The sequence below is a fragment of the Temnothorax nylanderi genome, unplaced genomic scaffold (genome assembly GCF_030848795.1).
Source record: "Temnothorax nylanderi isolate EJ_2023f unplaced genomic scaffold, tnyl_v1.0 TNYL_tig1325_pilon, whole genome shotgun sequence".
In the NCBI taxonomy this organism is placed as follows: Eukaryota; Metazoa; Arthropoda; class Insecta; order Hymenoptera; family Formicidae; genus Temnothorax; species Temnothorax nylanderi.
In genome coordinates this window covers 1-20,276 of record NW_027250387.1, presented here as the reverse complement: position 1 = coordinate 20,276, position 20,276 = coordinate 1, and the positions used below count along the sequence as shown (strand labels likewise).

The 20,276-nt window shown below is 43.1% G+C and overlaps 2 protein-coding genes across 2 annotated transcripts; both read right to left on the bottom strand.

Moving 5' to 3' along the window:
* Positions 1 to 15,526: 15,526 nt before the first annotated feature.
* On the bottom strand, positions 15,527 to 17,485 carry LOC139787197 (uncharacterized). The gene has a single exon (XM_071726281.1). The coding sequence runs from the start codon at positions 17,483 to 17,485 to the stop codon at positions 15,527 to 15,529; it is 1,959 nt and encodes a 652-aa protein (XP_071582382.1).
* A 165-nt stretch (positions 17,486 to 17,650) lies between these two features.
* On the bottom strand, positions 17,651 to 20,248 carry LOC139787196 (uncharacterized). Its single transcript, XM_071726280.1, has one exon. It carries the CDS (start codon positions 20,246 to 20,248, stop codon positions 17,651 to 17,653), a length of 2,598 nt encoding a protein of 865 aa, XP_071582381.1.
* Between the last annotated feature and the right edge of the window lie 28 nt (positions 20,249 to 20,276).

Sequence of the window (20,276 nt, the reverse complement as noted above, 5' to 3'; positions counted from 1 at the left end):
GTCGATAGCTCTAAAGATGGCATGGGAGCAGTAATTCTGCAAGAGAATAAACCGATAGCTTACGCGTCAAAATCATTAACGTTAAACCAGCAAAATTATGCGCAAATAGAGAAGGAGCTTTTAGCAATAGTTTTTGGTTGTCAGAGGTTCCATCAGTTTTTGTTTGGCAAAGAATTTATAGTTGAAACAGACCATAAACCACTCGAAGCGATTTTCAAAAAACCACTAGATAAATGTCCGCTGCGATTACAAAGATTAAGAATTAGTCTACAAAATTATTCCTTTGTGGTTAAATATAAACCGGGATCGCAATTGTATCTTGCAGATACACTATCTCGTGCGCATTATAATGATAAAAATTTTGATGTAATTGAATCGGCGGCAGAAGCACAAGTAGATTTGATAAACTATGTTAGTATTACGCCAAAGAAATTTGAAATAATTAGAAAAGAGACTAGTAAAGATCCAGAATTGAAAGAATTAATGAAAATCATAAAAGAAGGGTGGCCAAAACAGAAAAGTGAAGTAGATCTTTTAATTAGGCCGTATTGGAAAATCCGAGACGAGCTCGTTATTATAAAAGATGTAGTGTGTAAAGGTGACAGAGTCGTAATTCCAAAGATTTTGCGAGCGGATATTCTAAACCGGTTACACTATAATCATATGGGCATTGAGAAAACTCTTTTAAGAGCGCAAGAAACCGTCTATTGGCCTTTTATCGGTAAAGAAATTACAGACATAATCAATAGTTGCCCAGCTTGTTTAAAATACCAAAATAGCAATCAAAAAGAGTCGTTAATAAACAGGGAGACCGCTGATCGTCCTTGGAGTAGTGTCGCAGTAGATTTATTTCATTTTGATGAGAATGAATACCTATTACTAGTAGACATGTACTCACGATATCCGGAAGTAGTCTGTCTAAATCAGAATACTTCTCACGACCGAGTCATCTCAGCTGTAAAATCAATTTTTGCGAGGCATGGTAAGCCAGATGTATTATATTCGGATAACGGTCCTCAGTTTGTAAACAATGCGTTTCAAAGGTTTCTCGAAGAATGGGAAATTATACAACAAACGAGCTCGCCTAGATATCCACAATCGAATAGTTTTATAGAACGACACGTTCAAACGATAAAAAGAACTTTAAAAAAAGCGTTATATGATAAGCGAGATATGTACTTAACATTACTTGAATACCGTAATACACCGATAAGTAAAACAGTTCCATCACCAGCGCAAATCTTGTTTGGTAGAAGATTAAAGGGTCATGTACCTGTAAGGGAAGAACTGTTAAACCCTTGTAGAGATAAGACTAGAATAGTAAGTCGGAAAAGTTACCAAGAAAAACAAAAATCTCATTATAATAAAACTGCGAGAGATTTGCCCGAGTTAAACATAGGGGATAAGATTATGATTCAGTGGAATAATAAAGAATGGAAACCGGGTAGAATAGTAAAGATAGATTCGAGCCGTCCAAGATCGTATGTAGTCAGACTAGAGAAAAATGGACAAATGTACACTAGAAATAGAAAGTTCCTGAGAAAGAGGAACACGGATAGGTTCAATAGCAGACAAGAGTTTGATAAAATCTTCGAACAGATAAGAGAGACTAATAACCAAGAGGTGCAATACCATAGCAATAATAATAATAAGGAAAATACGAATAGTGCAACGGAGGTAGGAGACTCAAGTGTTAGAGTTTTAAACGAGAATGTAAGCCAAAGACAAGTAGGTCCCAAGACCTTGCAACAGCCTGAAAATAATACTCGTACTAGCGAGCAAACAGTAACTACAAGATCTGGTCGTATTATTAAAAAACCAGCGTATCTAAAAGACTTTGTCTGAAACAAAATAACCCAGTGCTTGTAGTTGCGTTATATTCTAAGTTTATTTTATCTTGCGTTATATTCAAAGTTCAATTTGTGTTCAGTTGATACCAAAAGACGTTGTGAAGTATTTCTTTTGTCATTCTCCGGAAACAGAGCAAATTGTTTCTTTTCTTTTTAAAATAAAAAATAAGGGAGATGTAATAGATTATAGATTATCGTTCTAACGTTGGCCATCGCTTGCTAGTGACCAAATTAAGGTGGCACCACTGGCGACGACGCGCGGCGGCACTCCACTGTAATGGCTGACACAGACGCACGTAATAAAGACTTGTTTTTCTAATATATAGTGTTCTGATATTAACGAACCTATAACAATATGCACATGTTACGCGTCTCCCCGAATTCAGCCAAAAACATACGGATCAGTATAACGGGTAGCCCTAGAGCAGGCGCTCTGTAGGTATGTGTAAGAATCGGTGAGCACTTCTTTATCGACGCTGATCGAGTTCGCCTGCGTTCTGTATGTATGTGTAAGAATCGGTGAGCACTTCTTTATCGACGCTGATCGAGTTCGTCTGCGGCTCCAGCATCCCCTTAATGATGGTTACATCCAAAAAATTTATAATAGACACTCTCTTAAAGAATGACTACTCTTTACAATTTATTTTTAACACAATTAATTTTAGAATTAAGTCTCTCCTCAATAAATGTACACGCAAACAAAATGAACCGTCACCATCAAGTAACGATAACGAGGAACAACGCATCTGGTTCACTATTCCTTACGTTTCAAACATTGCGGAGAAGTTTAAAAATGTTACGAAAGATCTAGATGTTAATCTTTCGTTTTTTAGCTTAAATAAAATGCGAAAATTTATTAGAGCGCAGAAAGACACTCTCCCAATCCAATCCAACATGAATGTGATTTATAAGATTTCATGCAAAAATTGCGATGTCTCCTACGTCGGGCAAACGATGAGACAATTAAAAACCAGAGTCTCCGAACATAGAAATCATATCCATATGTAGAAATACGACAACTCAATCTGTTATCACCGAACACAGAATCAATTTTGACCATGAATTTGATTGGGAGAATGTCGAAATATTAGATAGAGAACAATTTTTAGCTAAACGATTAGTGTCAGAAATGGCATATCAAGCTGCAAAAGAACAGCCTCAATTCTCAAACAGATACAGAATTTCTTCACCACGCCTATGTATCAATATTAAATAAATTGTAAACCATGCTGATTGCCTGCGTATACACCTTGTTATAATACGGACTACTTATTTTGTTTTATCACGTTTTAGAAATTTTCTTATGTTGTCGACCCTTATATCTCAGCTTTTATTTATTAAGGTTTGTTACCATGACTCGTGACTAAACTAATGTTAGATATTTTGTGCCCGTCGTCCTGACAAGTTCGTTGATTCCGTCTCATTGTTTGTATTTCTTTATCTTTTCGGTTCTTTTATGCTTTTCTACTTAGCTTTGTGATATTCCTTTTCTCCTGACTTTTGGATGAGTTTAATAATGTTGTTTAAATTGACTTAATTTATAGAAAAACATTTATTACAGATATGAATCTGATAGTCAATGTTGGTTTTTGGATCTTTGAATCCTGAAGCTCGCTCAACAGGATTGGAGAGGGGGAGTAATTAATTAGTTTTCTCGCTGAAGATGGCTCAAACCCGAGCCGAAACGTACGATTGTATACACAGGGAATAAATCAGTGATTTGATCACTTACGCACTGATAACTGCGTCTGACTCATAGCCATCCTTTTTCAAGTTTTAATTTCGAGAGTCCTTACTCATTATTTTATTCAATGTAAAATACACATACAACAGCTATGTTATTATTTTCTTAACATTTTCATGTGTTACATTTATGTCAACGTGATAACTTAACATTTTATGTATGTCACGTAGAAATTAAATATTATTTTGAGTTCCTTTAACAAAATTATTTTTTACAAAATTAACACGTCTTAAAGTTATTTTAACATAAACAAAAGTTAAATAAAGCTTTAAATAATCGTAAACTTTGACATACAAAATAATTAAATTCACTAAAATTAAATAAATATTTCTATTACACATAATTCAAGTTAAAATAATTAATATTATGTAAGGCGTAAGACGCTACGGCAATGCCTGTGCAATACGTGTGCTGGTTAATACTTTTTCGCCGCAGTTTATGTCATCTGTCGCTCGCCGCTCGCCACGCGCCGCGCGCCCCTCACCGTTCGTCACGCGCCGCGCGCCCCTCACCGCTCACCGCGCGCCGGGCACCGTGCCAGCCGAGACGCCGAGACCCGCCTCTATCGCTCCTTGCGCGCTCATTCGCTCAGACGTTTCAATTAATAACTCGTTAACTATTGCGAATTTTGCAAAATGGTACAGGACTTTTCTTTTCAGTTTGACCCAATCTATCCCAGCCATTCGGCTGGGTACTTTTATTTTTGACACCCTGTATATACATACGTACATACGTACATACATTATATTACATATATTGCATACATTACATACGTGCATATATACATACATAAATTATACTACATATGTTGCATACATTGCATACATTATATTACATACATTACATACGTATATACATTACGTTATATTCGGTAATGTCCCCACGGCAACGTATCGGTCGAATCCGGCACGATATATCGCTTATCGTCGTACGGACTCAGAACGATTTTCGTCTCGCTGATAGTGTACACTTCATGCATTTTCGATCTTATGCACGACTGCGGTCGAGTCATTTCGATCTCATCGTTCAGACACCGCGTGTAGTCGTCGAACGTGATGGTGCGCGCGATGACGTTGCTTTTGACACCTTTCGCTTTTTTACAGTCTTTTTTGCCATCGATTCGCAAGGCGTACATTTTCGCCCTAAGTCCAACGAATTCGGTCATAATGGCACCGTTGTTTTCGTCCTTCATCAGGCCCGGCACTTTTTTATTGACGAGTGGCATACCATAAGCGTTATCTACCGCGTAATCACTCGTGTCGAACCTGCATGGTTATATCACGTTTCATGTTCTCATACGCGTCGTCGCACTCGATATGATAAATCAGACTGTCCGTGTCGGTATATATGATTCTACACGAGTCGCGGTACAGGGGAGACATGTACTCGTGGTGAAAAACGTATCGGCACACCTTCGACATGTCGAGGATGCACATGCCGACGTAGATCGGTTTGTCGAATTTCACCTCGAGTTTGCGCAGTTCGACGTCTATCAGATTTTCCGAAAACACGCTCCTGCTGTGGAAATTCGGTCGCGCGATCATTGCCTCCGCGCCGTATCGTCCGTCCCACTTCGTCAGTAATTTTACATCGACGTGATTGCGTACATTCTCCATCGTTTTCCCAAAAACTGCGTTATTCATTAATTTATATGAAGTTTTTTCGAAATCATTTTTGGCCTGTGTTCTAAATTTTGTATTGAGTTCGATGTAAGAGCGGAGCCACGTAGATTGAGCGAATTGCAATACGCGATGTATTTTTTTGACGCGAAGGCCGTGGCGCGTGCACTGCTGCAGATTGCGATAGTGGATGACATAACGCTCCTTATCGTGCAGCGTGGCGAGAAGTTTGTCCTGCCGTTTGCCGGGCGGTTTATCGCGCATCGGACAGAACGGTAGGTCAGCGTGCGCGTCGTGTTTATCCTGCGGATATTGTAGGTCGACCTCGAGAATATAGCCCGTAGGCGAATCCAAAGCGATCGCACTAAAATCGGATTTTGACACGTCTTCGACCCATCGAAACTCCGCGTAGGGCAATGGCCGACATATCGCCCAGCCGTACAAGTTGTTGACATCGAAGTACATTAAATACGACGACGGTTTCGATGGATTGTACGATTGCATATACTTGTTGTTGGCCTGCGCGTATCTGCCGGAACACTGACTCAGGCCGCCGCGAATACCACGTTCGATAAACATGACCATGTCAATGTCGGTCAGCAGTTCGAAATTGACACAGGTATGTTTCAATATGGCGTCCCACGTATAGCCTGGTAAAGTGTAGTAGTACGCGGGATCAAGTCCGTAACTCGCGACGCAGCTGTCGCGGAAATTTTCAAACACGTCGGCCAACAGCAAGACATCGGTTTTCAGGTATAGATCGCTGTATTCGCCCAGGGTTCGAACGGAGAATCGCTGCCATACGTTCGCGGCGTGCGCGTAATCGCTCTCGGATACGGTTTCACCGGTCAAGGAACTGTAAAATAAATCACGCGGCGGTAAACACGTATCCTCCAGCTTTTCGATGCTGTCCATGTGTCCATGTATTCGTATGAAAAGACACCTTTTCGCGTCAATAATTCGAAATCGTCGTCGGATAACGCGGAAAATTTGGAACGTATAATTTTTAATTTATCCTTATCGAGGAAGGATGCCAATTTTGCGAGACTCGCGCTCAGAAATTTGTACGAGTCGATGAATCTTAATTTTATATCGCTCCGCGAATCTGATCTTTCGGCTGTGTCTTTCACGTGCTTCGTGAATGAGATGTACTTTTCCTTTGTTATAGGCAGTACATCGATCGAGCCTTCGAACGCGGCAGCTATCTCCTTGATAATAAAGTGCGCGTCATAGCCCGATAGATTGTGAAAAATGACTGGGATAAAGTTGAGAATCCTTATAATTCAGATTGCACGTCGAATGTGCTGGACCTCTATAACGCCCGGTCAGGTGGCAATGATCGCGTACGCGATTATCATTTGGTGCGAACGGTTTTTCGCAAATGTGACATTGCACCGCGCTGTGAAATGTCTCCCACTCGTCTCGCGTTAGGTCTACCATGCATACAATGTCGGACAAGATGTTCTTTACGCGATGCGCCAATCCTTTGAGTTCCTCGGCGAACCACGCGACGCAGTCATTATCGCGACGAAATCGATACGCCGATAACGAGTCGTCGTACGAGCACTGTACGTAGTATACTACATACCCGATGATGTTGATAGGTGTATGACGCGTGTTCCGTCTCCGGTTGTGTCTTTTTCAGCACGCACTCCAGATCGGCGTGCACCACGAAGGGAAGTCGCTCTTTCCTGCTGTGGTTCTTGAAGCTCAGCCACTTCCCAGTAAACACAATGCAACATGTAACGTACACACGTGTTATATTGCATTTATATAGTTGAGTAGGAAATTACAACTAACCTGTACGTTACATGTTGCATTGTGTTTGGTGGGTTGTTGTCCTCGCTCGGTAGTCTGATGGCGCAGTCGTTTACCTCTCGGCAGTCTGTCGTCTGAGACTGCAACTTGTCGCTCGAACTAAAGTAGTGAAGACATCTGCAAAAAAAACACATAATTATTGTATATTTTTATACACAAAATATAAAATATTCTATATATTATTAAAAGAAGTATAGATACTTACCGATCACAAATGTACTTCCGACCATGGTGCTTGCTCAATTGTGAGCTCACGAGGCGGGATAGATTCTTGATCCACGCAAAATGTCCAACATTGTTGTCTCGCGGATCCTGCACGTACAGCAGATTCACGTGTTTGTCACTCGTGCGGTCGGTAAGCCATATTGAAAGAACGTTTGACGTCTTCTGTCCCTCGATGGTATAGACGTTGACGGATATATCGTTGAGTCGTTCGAACTGTTTAATTTGACTCAACGTCATTGGGAACTCAATGTCTCGTAAATTCAGTATCGTTGAATAATGCGGGTATGATGATTCCAGATCTGAATTTCTTTCGGCGGGATGCAGAGCAGCCGTCACTGCCCACGCAAAACACGCATTGTCCATTGATCGCACATTGATCATTGCGTTCTTCAATTTAATGTCTTGAGGCAATTTCAAGTGACATCCCGCCCGCAAAGGATTGTATCTGTTGACGTTCACCGTCAAATTGAGGATTCGCGTCAACGCCCACCCACTGTCGCGTTCCTGGAACTCCTCGAGGGTCGCTAATGTGGGCTCGATGTACCGCTCGTACCACTCGCGCAAGTGCGATGTACGACAGAGTTCTATGTTTTTTGTATTTATACTCTTATTGGCACGTTTATCACCCGCCACAAACTCTCCGTTGAAAACGCGGTGTTCACTTTGACACAGTTATGTATTTTTATAATGTCTCGCACTCGCTTGCACACTACGCTGCAGGCGTCTTCCAAAAACTGTCGCGGTTCTATATGGTCTGTATTAATTACCGTACCGGTCATTATCCGCGTTTCGAACGCGACATCGATTTCTCGCCATACGAGTTCTGCCGCGCGCGTGTCACCACTGTTATCGGTGTTCGCATAATCACCACCGCTATAGATAAATTGTCTTTCCAATCGCGACTTCGCACCCTCGAGTCGCGCGATTCTGGCAACCAACTTTTGCCTCCGCTCTATCGAGAGCCGCGGACGTTTGGCACTACTGCGTGTCTCGAGCTGTTCGACGAATTCCGCGCATTGCAGCGCCCATGTCAAAATTCACCCAAGGTAGCGACTTGGTCGGACAGTTCCAATAGATCGCGTTCGGTTTGCTCGAATTGATCCATGTTTGATCACTTTCGCACCAGTTCTTTTCCACCAAGAATTCAATGATGATTTAAGTTGAGTGAAGGTCAAGCATCGGTATGTGAATTTTCTTCTAAATATAAATATTACTACCCTCAGACGGGAAAAATGCTACAAGGCGATATTGAGAACATAAATACCTTACTTAATATCGACATAAAGACAAGCAAGAATATTTATTCGAAGGGCCGTGTTATTTAATTAAATCACCATTGATCCATGTTCGGATAAACCAAGAGAAATAAATATGTGTTTTATAGCGATTTCAAGTTACATCAAATTAGAAAAAGAATCACACGCACAGATATAAACCATATTAAGTTTAACCCTTCGTCTGAAAACGTTTTTTCGGGACCTTCGGTCTGAAAAGGGGGGTCATTAGAGTCCGGCGCGTTTTTGAGGGTGTTAAAAAATCTGCAAAAATTCCTGGAGCTTCCTAAACTTTTGAACTTGAAGTACCAGTCATGCAATTATAATAAAAAAAATTTATTTTATTTTTTTTATTTTATTTTATTTTTTTTTATTTTTTTTTATTTTTTTTTATTTTTTTATTTTTTTTTTCGGGTCCTCGGTGATACTAACTAAATTACCAGAGGCACACTAGCGCCATCTAATAGTGCGTTCAAAAGTTATAGCGATGATTCACTTTAGGCCGGACACAAACGACCCCCGTTTTCAGACGGAGGGTTAACTTTTCTCGAGATATTGAATGATATCTTTGAGTTTAATTATACGCTAGTACTGATAATATTCTAAGAAGAAATAAACGCTAACTCTAATAATTGCAATAAGAAGGAAACGCAACGCTGAGAATAAAACGCAAAAGCTAATAATATTTAGAATGAACGTAAATACTAATAATATTAGAACGGGAACGCAAACGCTATTAATATTTAGACTGAACGCACAACTAGTAATATTTTACTAGCATCAAGAAATTTGAGCAGATTATTACCAATCTCTGTAAAAGATATACTTTAATCAGTTAAAATCAACAAGTAATTATTTTCAAAAATATACAAGAGAGTATTAATTTACTTGATAATGAATAATCCGCCGGCTTGGATTTAGTCTCTTTTATAATCTTTAGCTCATTAAATTTCATCCTTTGTAATAATGCGCATAAAGGAATATTATACTCTTGCACCGTAGTGCCTCGGCGAGACGTCTCTGAGAATGCTGTAATCATGAAAATGATTACAGAACTACTCGTGTATGTATATACAGCAATACCGGTATTAACAAAGGCACCTTACCTCAGGAATGTCTTAAAGACAAATTCCGTTTCGAAGGAAACAGAAAAGAAATCCACATAAGATTCCTGATGGCCCTTTCCTGGTACGAACCACGTTGCGTATTTAGCAAACGCGGTGGCCATCCACTCGGCGAATGCCGCTTGACTGTTATTTCAGCTATCAAACCGATTGTGCCTCTTCGGAAGATTGCCAGGAATCTCCTTCTAGATACTGATTTCCCGCGAAAGGGCGGATGCTCGGGATAACGAGCCTCGTTGTTATCGAAGGATCTACTTCCTTCTCGAATATTCGAATATGGCGTATCTACCCCTGGCGAAAATAATATGTTTATAAAATGTTTGCTTAAATGTTGAGTAGATGTTTCATTTGAGTTTTAAAACATTTATTAAATTGTTTATGAGATGTTAATTTGAACACGGAATTGTTTATGAGATGTTCACAGCTACATTTTTCTTATGAAATGTTTAACTGGCGTTTAATAACATAGTCTCAAACGTTTCCATTATAGTTTTCTAAGTATTTATAAAATGTTTTGTCAGCAGGGGGTTAACCAAGTGTTTGCAACGTGCTTCCAAACAGTGTAAACATCAATAAAACTCTTCATAAATAGTGTAACCATTGAAAAAACTCTTCATAAACAAATACAAACACAATCTCTCACTAAAAATTTTCGCCAGGGACGCTACGTAACATGCTCACTAGTCGAGCTTCAGACAAAGAATGACGACGCGCTCGTCGCCGGAAGAGCGTATACTACGAAAGCGCCACGCAGAGACACGCATGCGCAGCATTGGAACAATCGCGATGACATCGGCAACGCTGCTATGACTATAGTGTGTTTACGGGAGGTCGATAAGGACGCGAACGGAATTATTGATTTTACTTTTCAGCACCACCGTACTGTTTTACCTAAGGAAGCTCCGACCATCCTTACCCTCAATTCAAATACACACTAAATTCTAAACATACGGTATGCGATATTTTGTTTGTAAATTCAAGTAGCCGGACTTCTAGCGGATGTCGGCGCGCTAGCGATGCGTTCAATACAAATCAGCTCATCGATTGTGAGCTCGCAGCTTTAGTTTTTTAATTTTTTCCTTTGTCTCGCGTACTGCGTCGTAAAAAATAACGCGAAATTGTTTAGTCTACGCGATAACATTCCCCTTTTCCTAGAAAAATGTTGTTTACGACGAACATGTTCCAACAGGTTCGATGCGTTATCGGGTCGATCATCGTCCCGATGACGTCATTTCTTTCTTTGTTTTTTACGTACTGCGTAGATATATTGTTTAGTCTACGCGATAACCACCCCTCTTTTCCTGGAAAACTGGTTTTTACGACGAACATGTCCCGACAGGTTCGATGCGTCATCGACAAAACACGCTCCTACGCAGTGCGCTATCGAGTTAGTCTTACCCATTGTGCGCCGCCTAGCGGCGTCGTTGCGAACGTACCCCGCGGCGCGACCGCGAACGCGAACGCGGACCCCGCGGACCCTCCACGCGGCGCGCGGCGAACGCGAACGCGCACCCCCCCCTCCGCGGACCCCGCGCACCCTTCCCTGCGGACCCCGCGCACCCCCGCGCGGACCCGCGGCGCGACCGCGAACGCGGCGCGCCCTACTTGCGCGGGTGAATCATCCCGGTGAGTCATCCCGGTGAATCATCCCGGTGAGTCATACCGGTGTAATCCGATATCCTTGAAATCTGATACCCTTGTGTAACCCGATACCCCGCCCCCTCCCCCTCTCCCTTACCCCCCGCGTTATCTCCTTGTAATCTGATACCCTTGTGTAACCTGATACCCCGCCCCTTCCCCTCCCCTCACCGCCCCGCGAAACCCGATACCCCCTCCTCCCTCACCCCCCCTCGGAGCTCTCTAGTTGGAACTCCCCTATACTAACTACTGAGATCGTGTAAGCTACTTGTTTGTGTGTGACAAAAAAACGGAGCATTTTAAACTCTGGGACGGCCAATCATCGAACAGGGAAGCTGTCATCTGAAATTCCAGGATTGCAGATATAAGAGCTGGTTAATATTAGAGGCTAAGAACCGCCTTCAGGTCGCGTTAACACTGTATTGTTTGGTATGCATGGCTGAGAGGCGTGAGTCGAACTATCCACATTACATAGGATTTGCCGTGAAGCGACGGTGCGAAAATCGACTCACGCTACTGTATGTATCTATACCGACGTCATACTGAAACCGATCGATTTTGCTCTTCTACCTGATGTAACCAAGTGCACTAAATCTGATAATAAACTAACACTTGCTGTCCATTGCAAATGCAAAATGTTATACATATATATACATACGAATGTTATATATATATATATATATATATATATATATATATATAATACAATACAGAAGATGTCCGTTCTAGAGGATGATCCTGCTCGCGGCTCATCCTAGTGAGTAGTGTAGACGGGTAAAAACCATGGATAATCAATTATTTTTATCCGTCTACACTACTCACTAGGATGAGCCGCGAGTAGGATGTAGGATCATCCTTCCTGTCTATAACGGGCAAAGGGGCTGCGGTCCAATTCACGCTCACAGCGCTGTTCGCGCGGTCCAGGCTGCGATTGCAGCGCCATCTCTGACAAGATCCGGCAACTACTGTTACACGCAACACTGCTGTCACTGCTCTTCTTGTCATTCTGCATCCGTATTTGCATTACTAAAATAATTTTTCGATGGATCTTTTTTTGTACGCATTGAATCTTACTTCTACTTGGACGATATTATTCCTACATGTTTTTCCAAGGGCAGATGATAAACATTATGTATGTATAAACTGCAGAATTTTTGTTTTAATAAATATTGTCGTCAGGTGACAGCTGTATGTGCCCAAATAAGTAACATTTTTAATTTTTTGGTGTCTTTGATATAAAATCGCGTTTGCTACCCTAGATTTTTGTGCGTACTTTAATTCTGTAAAAGATTTTTGCAATTCTATAAAGCCAATTAAAAGATCCATCGAAAAACGATAATGTCGGTAAATCATACGGCTGCAGGATCCCCTTAACCAGCTCTTATAGCTGCAATCCCGGAATTTCAGACGACAGCTTCCCTGTTCGATGATTGGCCGTCCAAGAGTTTAAAATGCTCCCTTTTTGTCACACAAACAAGTAGCTTACACGATCTCGTCAATGTTACATGTGGTACGTGTCGCGATGAGCTTACACGAACTTACAATGACAGATATTTGCCGCTTTTTAACCATGCAGAAAATCTGATATCGACGGATGCGGTCTGTTCTGTCACAGTACGGACTACTCAAATATCAGATTTCGATTTGAGGTTTGAACTTAACAGATGATTGACGATATAAATTGAATAAAATCTAGATCGAGCTTTTAGTTGTAATCGAATCTAATTTTCCATTGCATTCTGTTATAGGTAATAGTGATATGCATACCGTTCACCTTTACAGTATACATCTTGGACTCCTGGCCTTTCAGTTTAGCATTGTGTAAATTTTCCGAATGCGCTAAGGACATATCGATTGGAGTTTCGGTTTTTACATTAACTGCGCTGTCAGCGGACCGATTCTTCGGAATTGTACATCTAATGAGGAAATTGCACGTGACAGGTATAAAACCATAGCGGTAACAGATATCTTTCTCAATATCGTTTATTAATTAAAATATAATATTTTTTATAAAAATAAATAAAACTTGTATCCTTAAAAAATAAGAATAAGAAATAAAGTATTGCAATTAAATTATCTGATTATTTATTTCAGGTAGTGGAAGACGAACAACACGCTTCACTGCGATTGTTGTGGGACTGATTTGGGTTTTGGCCATAATATGCGCGATTCCGGCTTCCTTTTCGTATATCAGAGTCTTCAAGGTCAATCCAAACATAAGCTTTCGCGTAAGTTGGATTATCCTGCTCGTAACTAATCCTGTTTTAGATCTAGTCTTTAAATTCGTCACTGACAGCTATATGTAAATTGTTAAAACGATCGATGTACTTCTCTATTTGTCTATTTTATAAGTTGTGTAGCAAAAAAACCTAATGATTTTGATATATACATATAGTACACACACACACACACCATATACAGGGTGTCCCTGAAGACCCTAAATATTTGGTACTTTGCTCGTATCCAGATAGAGCGGACCAACTGAGTCGAAAAGTCATGTACCATTTTGCAATTTTCGCAATAGTTGATGAGTTATTAATGATTAAAAATCGACGTATTAGCCCAGCCCACCGCCAAAAGCAAGCGCGCGGCGAGATGCGGCCGCCCCGCGATTGGCGCGCGGGCAATTGTTTATTACAAGCGGCGATGGCTACGCACGAGCGGCGCGTAACGCTGGACCCCCGTCCTGAGCGATGATAGTTTCTCGCCTTTTTTAAATAAAAATAAAATTTTCTAACAGCATAGAACAATTTTTTGTGCGTACGTATGTATGTACATACGTGTATACATGCATACATGTACACAGAAAATATCAATTCTACTGCTTAAAAAAGCGATTACTCAATTTACTTTTTTTCTTTTAGTAAGTAACGGTTGTCTTTAAGAAAGAATATTTTCTTGATAATAGTCTTAAAATGTATTCGTTACAAATTTTATAAAAAGTCATTATCATGTACTCGAAAAAAGAATTTATACTTATTTAAAGAACATTATAATATTTTATCGAAGAAAAGTCAAAATAATAAGCAAATCGAATTTTTGTTTTAATTTTATATTCTTAATTGAAGAATTGAATAATTAAAATTCAGAATATTATTTATTTTAAGTAATATTATCAAGAAAACATTCTTTGTAAAGATCATCGTTACTTAAAAAAAGAGAAAACTGAGTAATTGGTTTTCTTAGCACTAGAATGATAATTTTTTGCATGTGCGTATACGGCACGCCGTTTTGCTATTTAATACCATCATAAAAATTCTACCAAATTAAATTGATACTTAAAAAAAAAATTATTATTATGTCTAGACATACTTATAATTCATCGAATTATTAATAAGCTATAATTGAAAATGCAGAATTAAAATTATGTCTAGACAAAATATTAATTCCGAATTTATATTATGTTATGACATGTAGCAAATTCCACCGCGTTCGCTCGGAGCGGGCGAGAAGGAGGGGGTGGAAAGAGAAGAAATGCCGGAACTCGTCTCGAGTGAGACGATAAGGTTTCGGGACTGGGAAAAGCCGGAAAATAACTTGAAAATGTCCTCACTTTATTAAACACATTTTAATGTTTCTCACAATGGCCTGCGTATTATCGCGCGAGGCATTAAGTCGCGCCGTAAGGCAATTCGGAGCGCGTAATGCGTGCCGCGTGCTCCGGAATGGAGACTCGCGTTGAGAGCCGATTACGATTTTCCGTGTTCGGAACTGCACAATTGACGATATGGCGATGTCTTTCCGATCAACGATACGGCGACGTCCTTTCGAGTGTCAGCGGAGAACTAGAAGTCGGTTGCGCGACTCCACTCTTTTCGGAGCAATCGTCGGGATCTTATTTCTCGCGACGGACCGTTCGCTTCAACCGAATCGCACGCAACTCAGACATGATCTGATCTTCGCCGCGGCGCTGTCGTTTGGGAAACGTCGCGATCACGTTCGACGATCCAGGAAGTGGCGCCGCACGGTGGATCGCGAAAGTGTTACTGTGCTTTTACTCAATTTAGATCGTTCGATCCTGAACAAACCGCCCGCCTCGAAACGACAGTTTCGAATATAGAGAATCAACTGGGTTTTATTTCCACCATGCAACTCTCGGATCGCTGAGTTCCAATCTTGAAGAACGTGATCGCTCGGTCCCTTGGTCCGCATAACTTGACTTAATTAAACATTTTATTTACAAAACTTACAGACTAGAGATTCTTACCTTCTAAGATTACAGATTTGACAAAGTCTATGTGGGGGTTTGTGACGCGTCGTCACGCTGTGACTCGATATCGATCGGCAACAAACATAACTGGGCGAGAGGTCGCTTATACTCCGACTTTGCCGTTTTAACAGAGACAACGCGCACTAATCCGTCTGAGCCTTCGTGACAGCGTATGACTCGCCCAAGCTCCCATTTACATGGGGGTAAGGTCGAATTACGGACTAGGACCATCGAGCCGACTTTAATTGAAGGCTGAGCTTTACGCCACTTTACTCGTTGTTGCAGCGTGTTGACGTAGTCGGTTTGCCAAATTTTCCAAAACCGTTCAGTGATATGTCGGATCAGTTGCCACCGCGACAGTCGATTTTCTTGAATGTGAAGGACCGAAGGTTCTGGGATCGCCGTGATAGCCGCGCCGATCAAGAAGTGCCCTGGTGTTAGAGGGTCGTAGTCGTCGAACGAATCCGTCAAAGCGCCGAGGGGGCGGGAGTTTAGGCAAGCCTCAATCTTGCACAGGAGCGTTGTGAGCTCTTCGAACGTGAGCGTATGTGATCCGATGACTCTGCGAAGATGGTGCTTGATGCTCCGCACTCCGGCTTCCCACAGTCCCCCGAAGTGGGGGGCGTGAGGGGGAATAAAGTGCCATGTAACCTGGTCCGACGCTGTTCGACTTAGGAAGTCAGGGTCTTGAAGAGCCTTTCGATATGCAATGGTTAACTCGGTGTCTGCACCCGTGAACGTAGTCCCGTTGTCGGAATACATTGCTTCGGGTAGTCCTCTGCGAGCGCGGAATCTTGTGTAGGCGTCAAGGAAAGCGGAAGTGGAGTAGCTCCCCACGAGCTCGAGGTGCATCGCTCTTGTCACCAAACAAATGAATACGGCGATGTATGACTTGCGTGAGGTGATGCCTCGACCCGCGGACGCTCGAGTGGCAATCGGGCCAGCGTAATCCACGCCGCAATGAAGGAAAGGTCGTGATGGAGCGGAAACTCTTGCTCGCGGCAATGGCCCCATCAATTGAGTGGGAATGGCTGCCTTTTCGCGCGCACAGGTGACGCATCGATTTATCATCCGTTTGACCATATTGCGAGCTCGGAGTATCCAAAACTTCCGTCTTAGAGTCGCTAGCGTCAGTTGAACGCCGGCATGCATCGATCGTACGTGTTCGTCTCGCACTATCATTTGAACGACTGAATGGGGCGCTAAGAGGATCGGATGCTTGACGCAGAATGGAAGCGGAGCTCTTTCTATCCGCCCGCCTACGCGAATTAGTTTGTCGCCGTCGACGAAAGGGTTTAGGGAGATAATCGCGCCTTTTGAAGAAAGCGGCCTTTTTTGTTGAAGGGCTCGCAGCTCCTCGGAGAATATTTCGGCTTGAATCGTCTGAAGCCAGAACAGCCTTGCTTTCTGGTAGTCGTTAGCCGTTAGAGCCTTTGAGCTTGGAAGATCCGATAGTTGTTTTGACTGGTTCCGACATCGGTGGACAAACCGAATGACATAGGCGGTGACCCGGAGAAGTTTGGGCCACGTTGAGTATCGGGAAGCGAGGTCCCAAGATTCTTTAGCTTGCGCAATATTGACAGAGATTGATTTGGCTTCTGTTTGCGCGACATCTTCTGATGACGACGCGAGATTGATCGGCCATTCGAAGGGCTCTAGACGTAGCCAATCAGGGCCGTGCCACCAAAGGGAATTGGACTCAAAGTTTGTGCCAAGGAGTCCTCTTGATGCGCAATCTGCTGGATTGTCTTTAGTTGGCACGTGATGCCACTCGGCGTACGGTGTCCGAGATTGGATCGCGGCAACCCGATGAGATACGAACGTCTTCCACTTGGACGGATGCTGGCTCAACCATTCGCGAACGACTTCTGAATCTGTCCAGTAACGACGTCGGAATTTTGGATGATTTAGGGAGGCGCACACCGCTTCCATAAGGCGCGATAATAAATCTGCGGCCAGCAGTTCGAGCCAAGGGATGGTCATGGGTTTGATGGGAGCGACCTTGGATTTCCCAGCGAGTAATGCGGTGGTCGTTTCCCCTGAAATTGATGTAACGCGTATATAAACGACAGCGGCGTAAGCGACATTGGATGCGTCGGCGAAGCCGTGCAGCTCACATTGGGCTGTGTCGGAGCCTCGGTTTATCCATCAAGGTAGAAGTAAATTCTCTAAGGCAGCGAGTTGCTTGTAAATGAGCTTCCATTTTGTGAGGGCAGAGTCTTCAATGACGTCGTCCCAATCGAGCTTACGACGCCAGAGCTGCTGCATGAAGATTTTCGCGTTAATTGTAACTGGCGTGACCCATCCTAGCGGGTCGAAAAGTTTGGCTATCGTGGATAAAATCGTGCGCTTTGTACGAGGAAGAGATTCCGGTAGCGAAACTTGAAACTTAAACGCGTCGAGCGCGGGATTCCAAGAAATACCAAGCACCTTCATGCTGTCTTCTGGCTGCAAGACTTTGTTGCAGGCTAGTCCGTGATCGTCTGAGGGAATATCAGTGAGGAGTTCCGATCGATTGCTCGCCCACTTTCGAAGTTTGAATCCTCCACGCTGTAGGAGAGCGCAGAGTTGCTCACGCATGCACCGCAGAAGGGGCATGTCTTCTGCCCCATAGAGAACGTCGTCGATGTATGTGTTCAGTAGTAGAATGAGACAGGCAAGGGGGAAGTCGTGACCTTCATCCTCTATAAGTTGTTGAAGAACTCGTAGAGCTTGGAATGGCGCAGGTACTTCGCCGTATGTCACTGTGAGCAATCGATATTCTTCCACCGTTGATGGTTCCTTACCGTTCCAAAGGATGCGCTGATAGTCTTGATCGCGTGGATCGATCCAGATCTGGCGGTACATTTTTGCTATGTCCGCCGCGTAAACATATTGAAATTGCCGCCAGCGCATTAAGACGTCAAACAACTCAGTCTGCAGTTTAGGGCCAGCTAAAAGATGACTGTTTAGCGAAGTGCCATTTGACGTTATGCTAGAGGCGTTGAAAACGACCCTGAGTTTGGTCGTTGCGCTAGAGGCTCGAATTACAGGGTGATGCGGAATGTAAACGGTTTGTGTACTTCCCGCGGACGGAGAGGAGGCGACGACCTTCTCCATATGTCCCAGTTCTTCGTACTCCGAGAGAAAGGCTGCATATTCTCGCCTCAAGTCGGGGTGACGGTCCAGTCTGCGATTTAGTGAAGCGAGCATGCGCAGCGCTTGGTCTCGGGATTCGCCAATGTCTATGGGAGGGCCCTCCTTGAAGGGCAGCCGCACTATGTATTTTCCGCCTTGATCGCGGGAGTGAGTTGTGCGGAAGTGTTCCTCACATTGCCTTTCCTCGGGTGGGAGTATCCTTTCGCGGGGAAGTTCTTCAACCTCCCAGAATTTGCGTAACTCTTGGTCCAAGGAACAATGCTGAACAGTGATAGAATGAGGTAGCGAGCTCGTCGCGGAGGTGGGTCCGGAGATGACCCAACCAAAGTGAGATCGTTGAGCGATCGGTTGTTCTGCCGAGCCTCTTCGAATCCCGTCCTGAATTATGCTGCCGTACAAATCGGCACCTATGAGAATGTCAATTGGATCGGCTCCTGTTGGGTCGTCATCAGCCAAATTTAGTTGAGTCAGATGATTCCATTTTACGTCGAATTTGGCGCGGGGAGGAATGTATTTGGTTAGTGAATTTATTATAAAGGCGAGAGTTGAAAAGGTTGGTTCGGCGCGATCTCGTGGAGTAATGTGAATATTAGCCGCGTGACGGCATGTTCCAACCTTGACGCATCCTACCGCAGATATTGAAGTGCGGGTGCGGATGCGTTGCACACGCAGAGTTTGCGCGAGCCTTTCCGTGATGAACGAAACTTTCGATCCTTGATCTAGAAGGGCTCTGACGCTTAGGGTACGCCCAGACGGACAGCTGACGTTGACTCTCGCTGTCGCAAGCAACACCGGAGTAGGAACCGCGGTGATCGAGACGGCGGAGAGCGAATTTACCTTTGAAGCTTCGATTGCGGTGGACGGTTCGCTCGCAGGAACCGTCACGAGATTTGTACTCGACGAGAGCGAGTCATCGTGCAACATTGAATGATGCTGACGCTGGCACGTACGACACGTGAATTTACTTTTACAGTCTTTCACCGCATGCTTAGTGCTTAGACAATTGAAACAGCGTTTATTTTGCTTAACTATGTCGCGACGTTGACTCGGGCTCTTTTCGATGAATTTTGGACACTTATTAATAAAGTGAAACTTTTGACACAGTGGACAGTTCGGATTAGATGCTGTTGATGCGTTAGCGGTAGTTACCTTGAGGCCGCGATTGAATTTCGAAGAGCTGGGAGGCGCGAGTTCCTCGAGAGCGAGCGCACGCGATGATAAGAATCGATTGAGGCCGTCGTACGTTGGGGGAGGAGAATCGTCGCCGAATTTCAATTTCCACGCTCGGCGCGTAGCGGGGTCGAGTTTTTGAGATACAAAATATACTAGAATATCGCTTAATATTTCGTCGGATGAACGATCGAGACGCTTTAACGCCGCAAGTGCCTTTTCGGCTTTGTCACGTAACGCATGTAATTCCGTTGCCGATTCGCGAGAAACGCTCGTCAGATTATACAGCGTCGAAACATGAACTTTGATTAGTCGACGTTTATTTTCGAAACGCATTGTGAGCGCTTTCCACGCCACGTCGAAATTCTCCGCGGTAATAGTTAGACTAGCGATCGCATCACGAGCACGTCCGGTTAAACTAGACGCAAGAAAGTGCATTCTACTAAAATCCGACAGTTCCTTATTC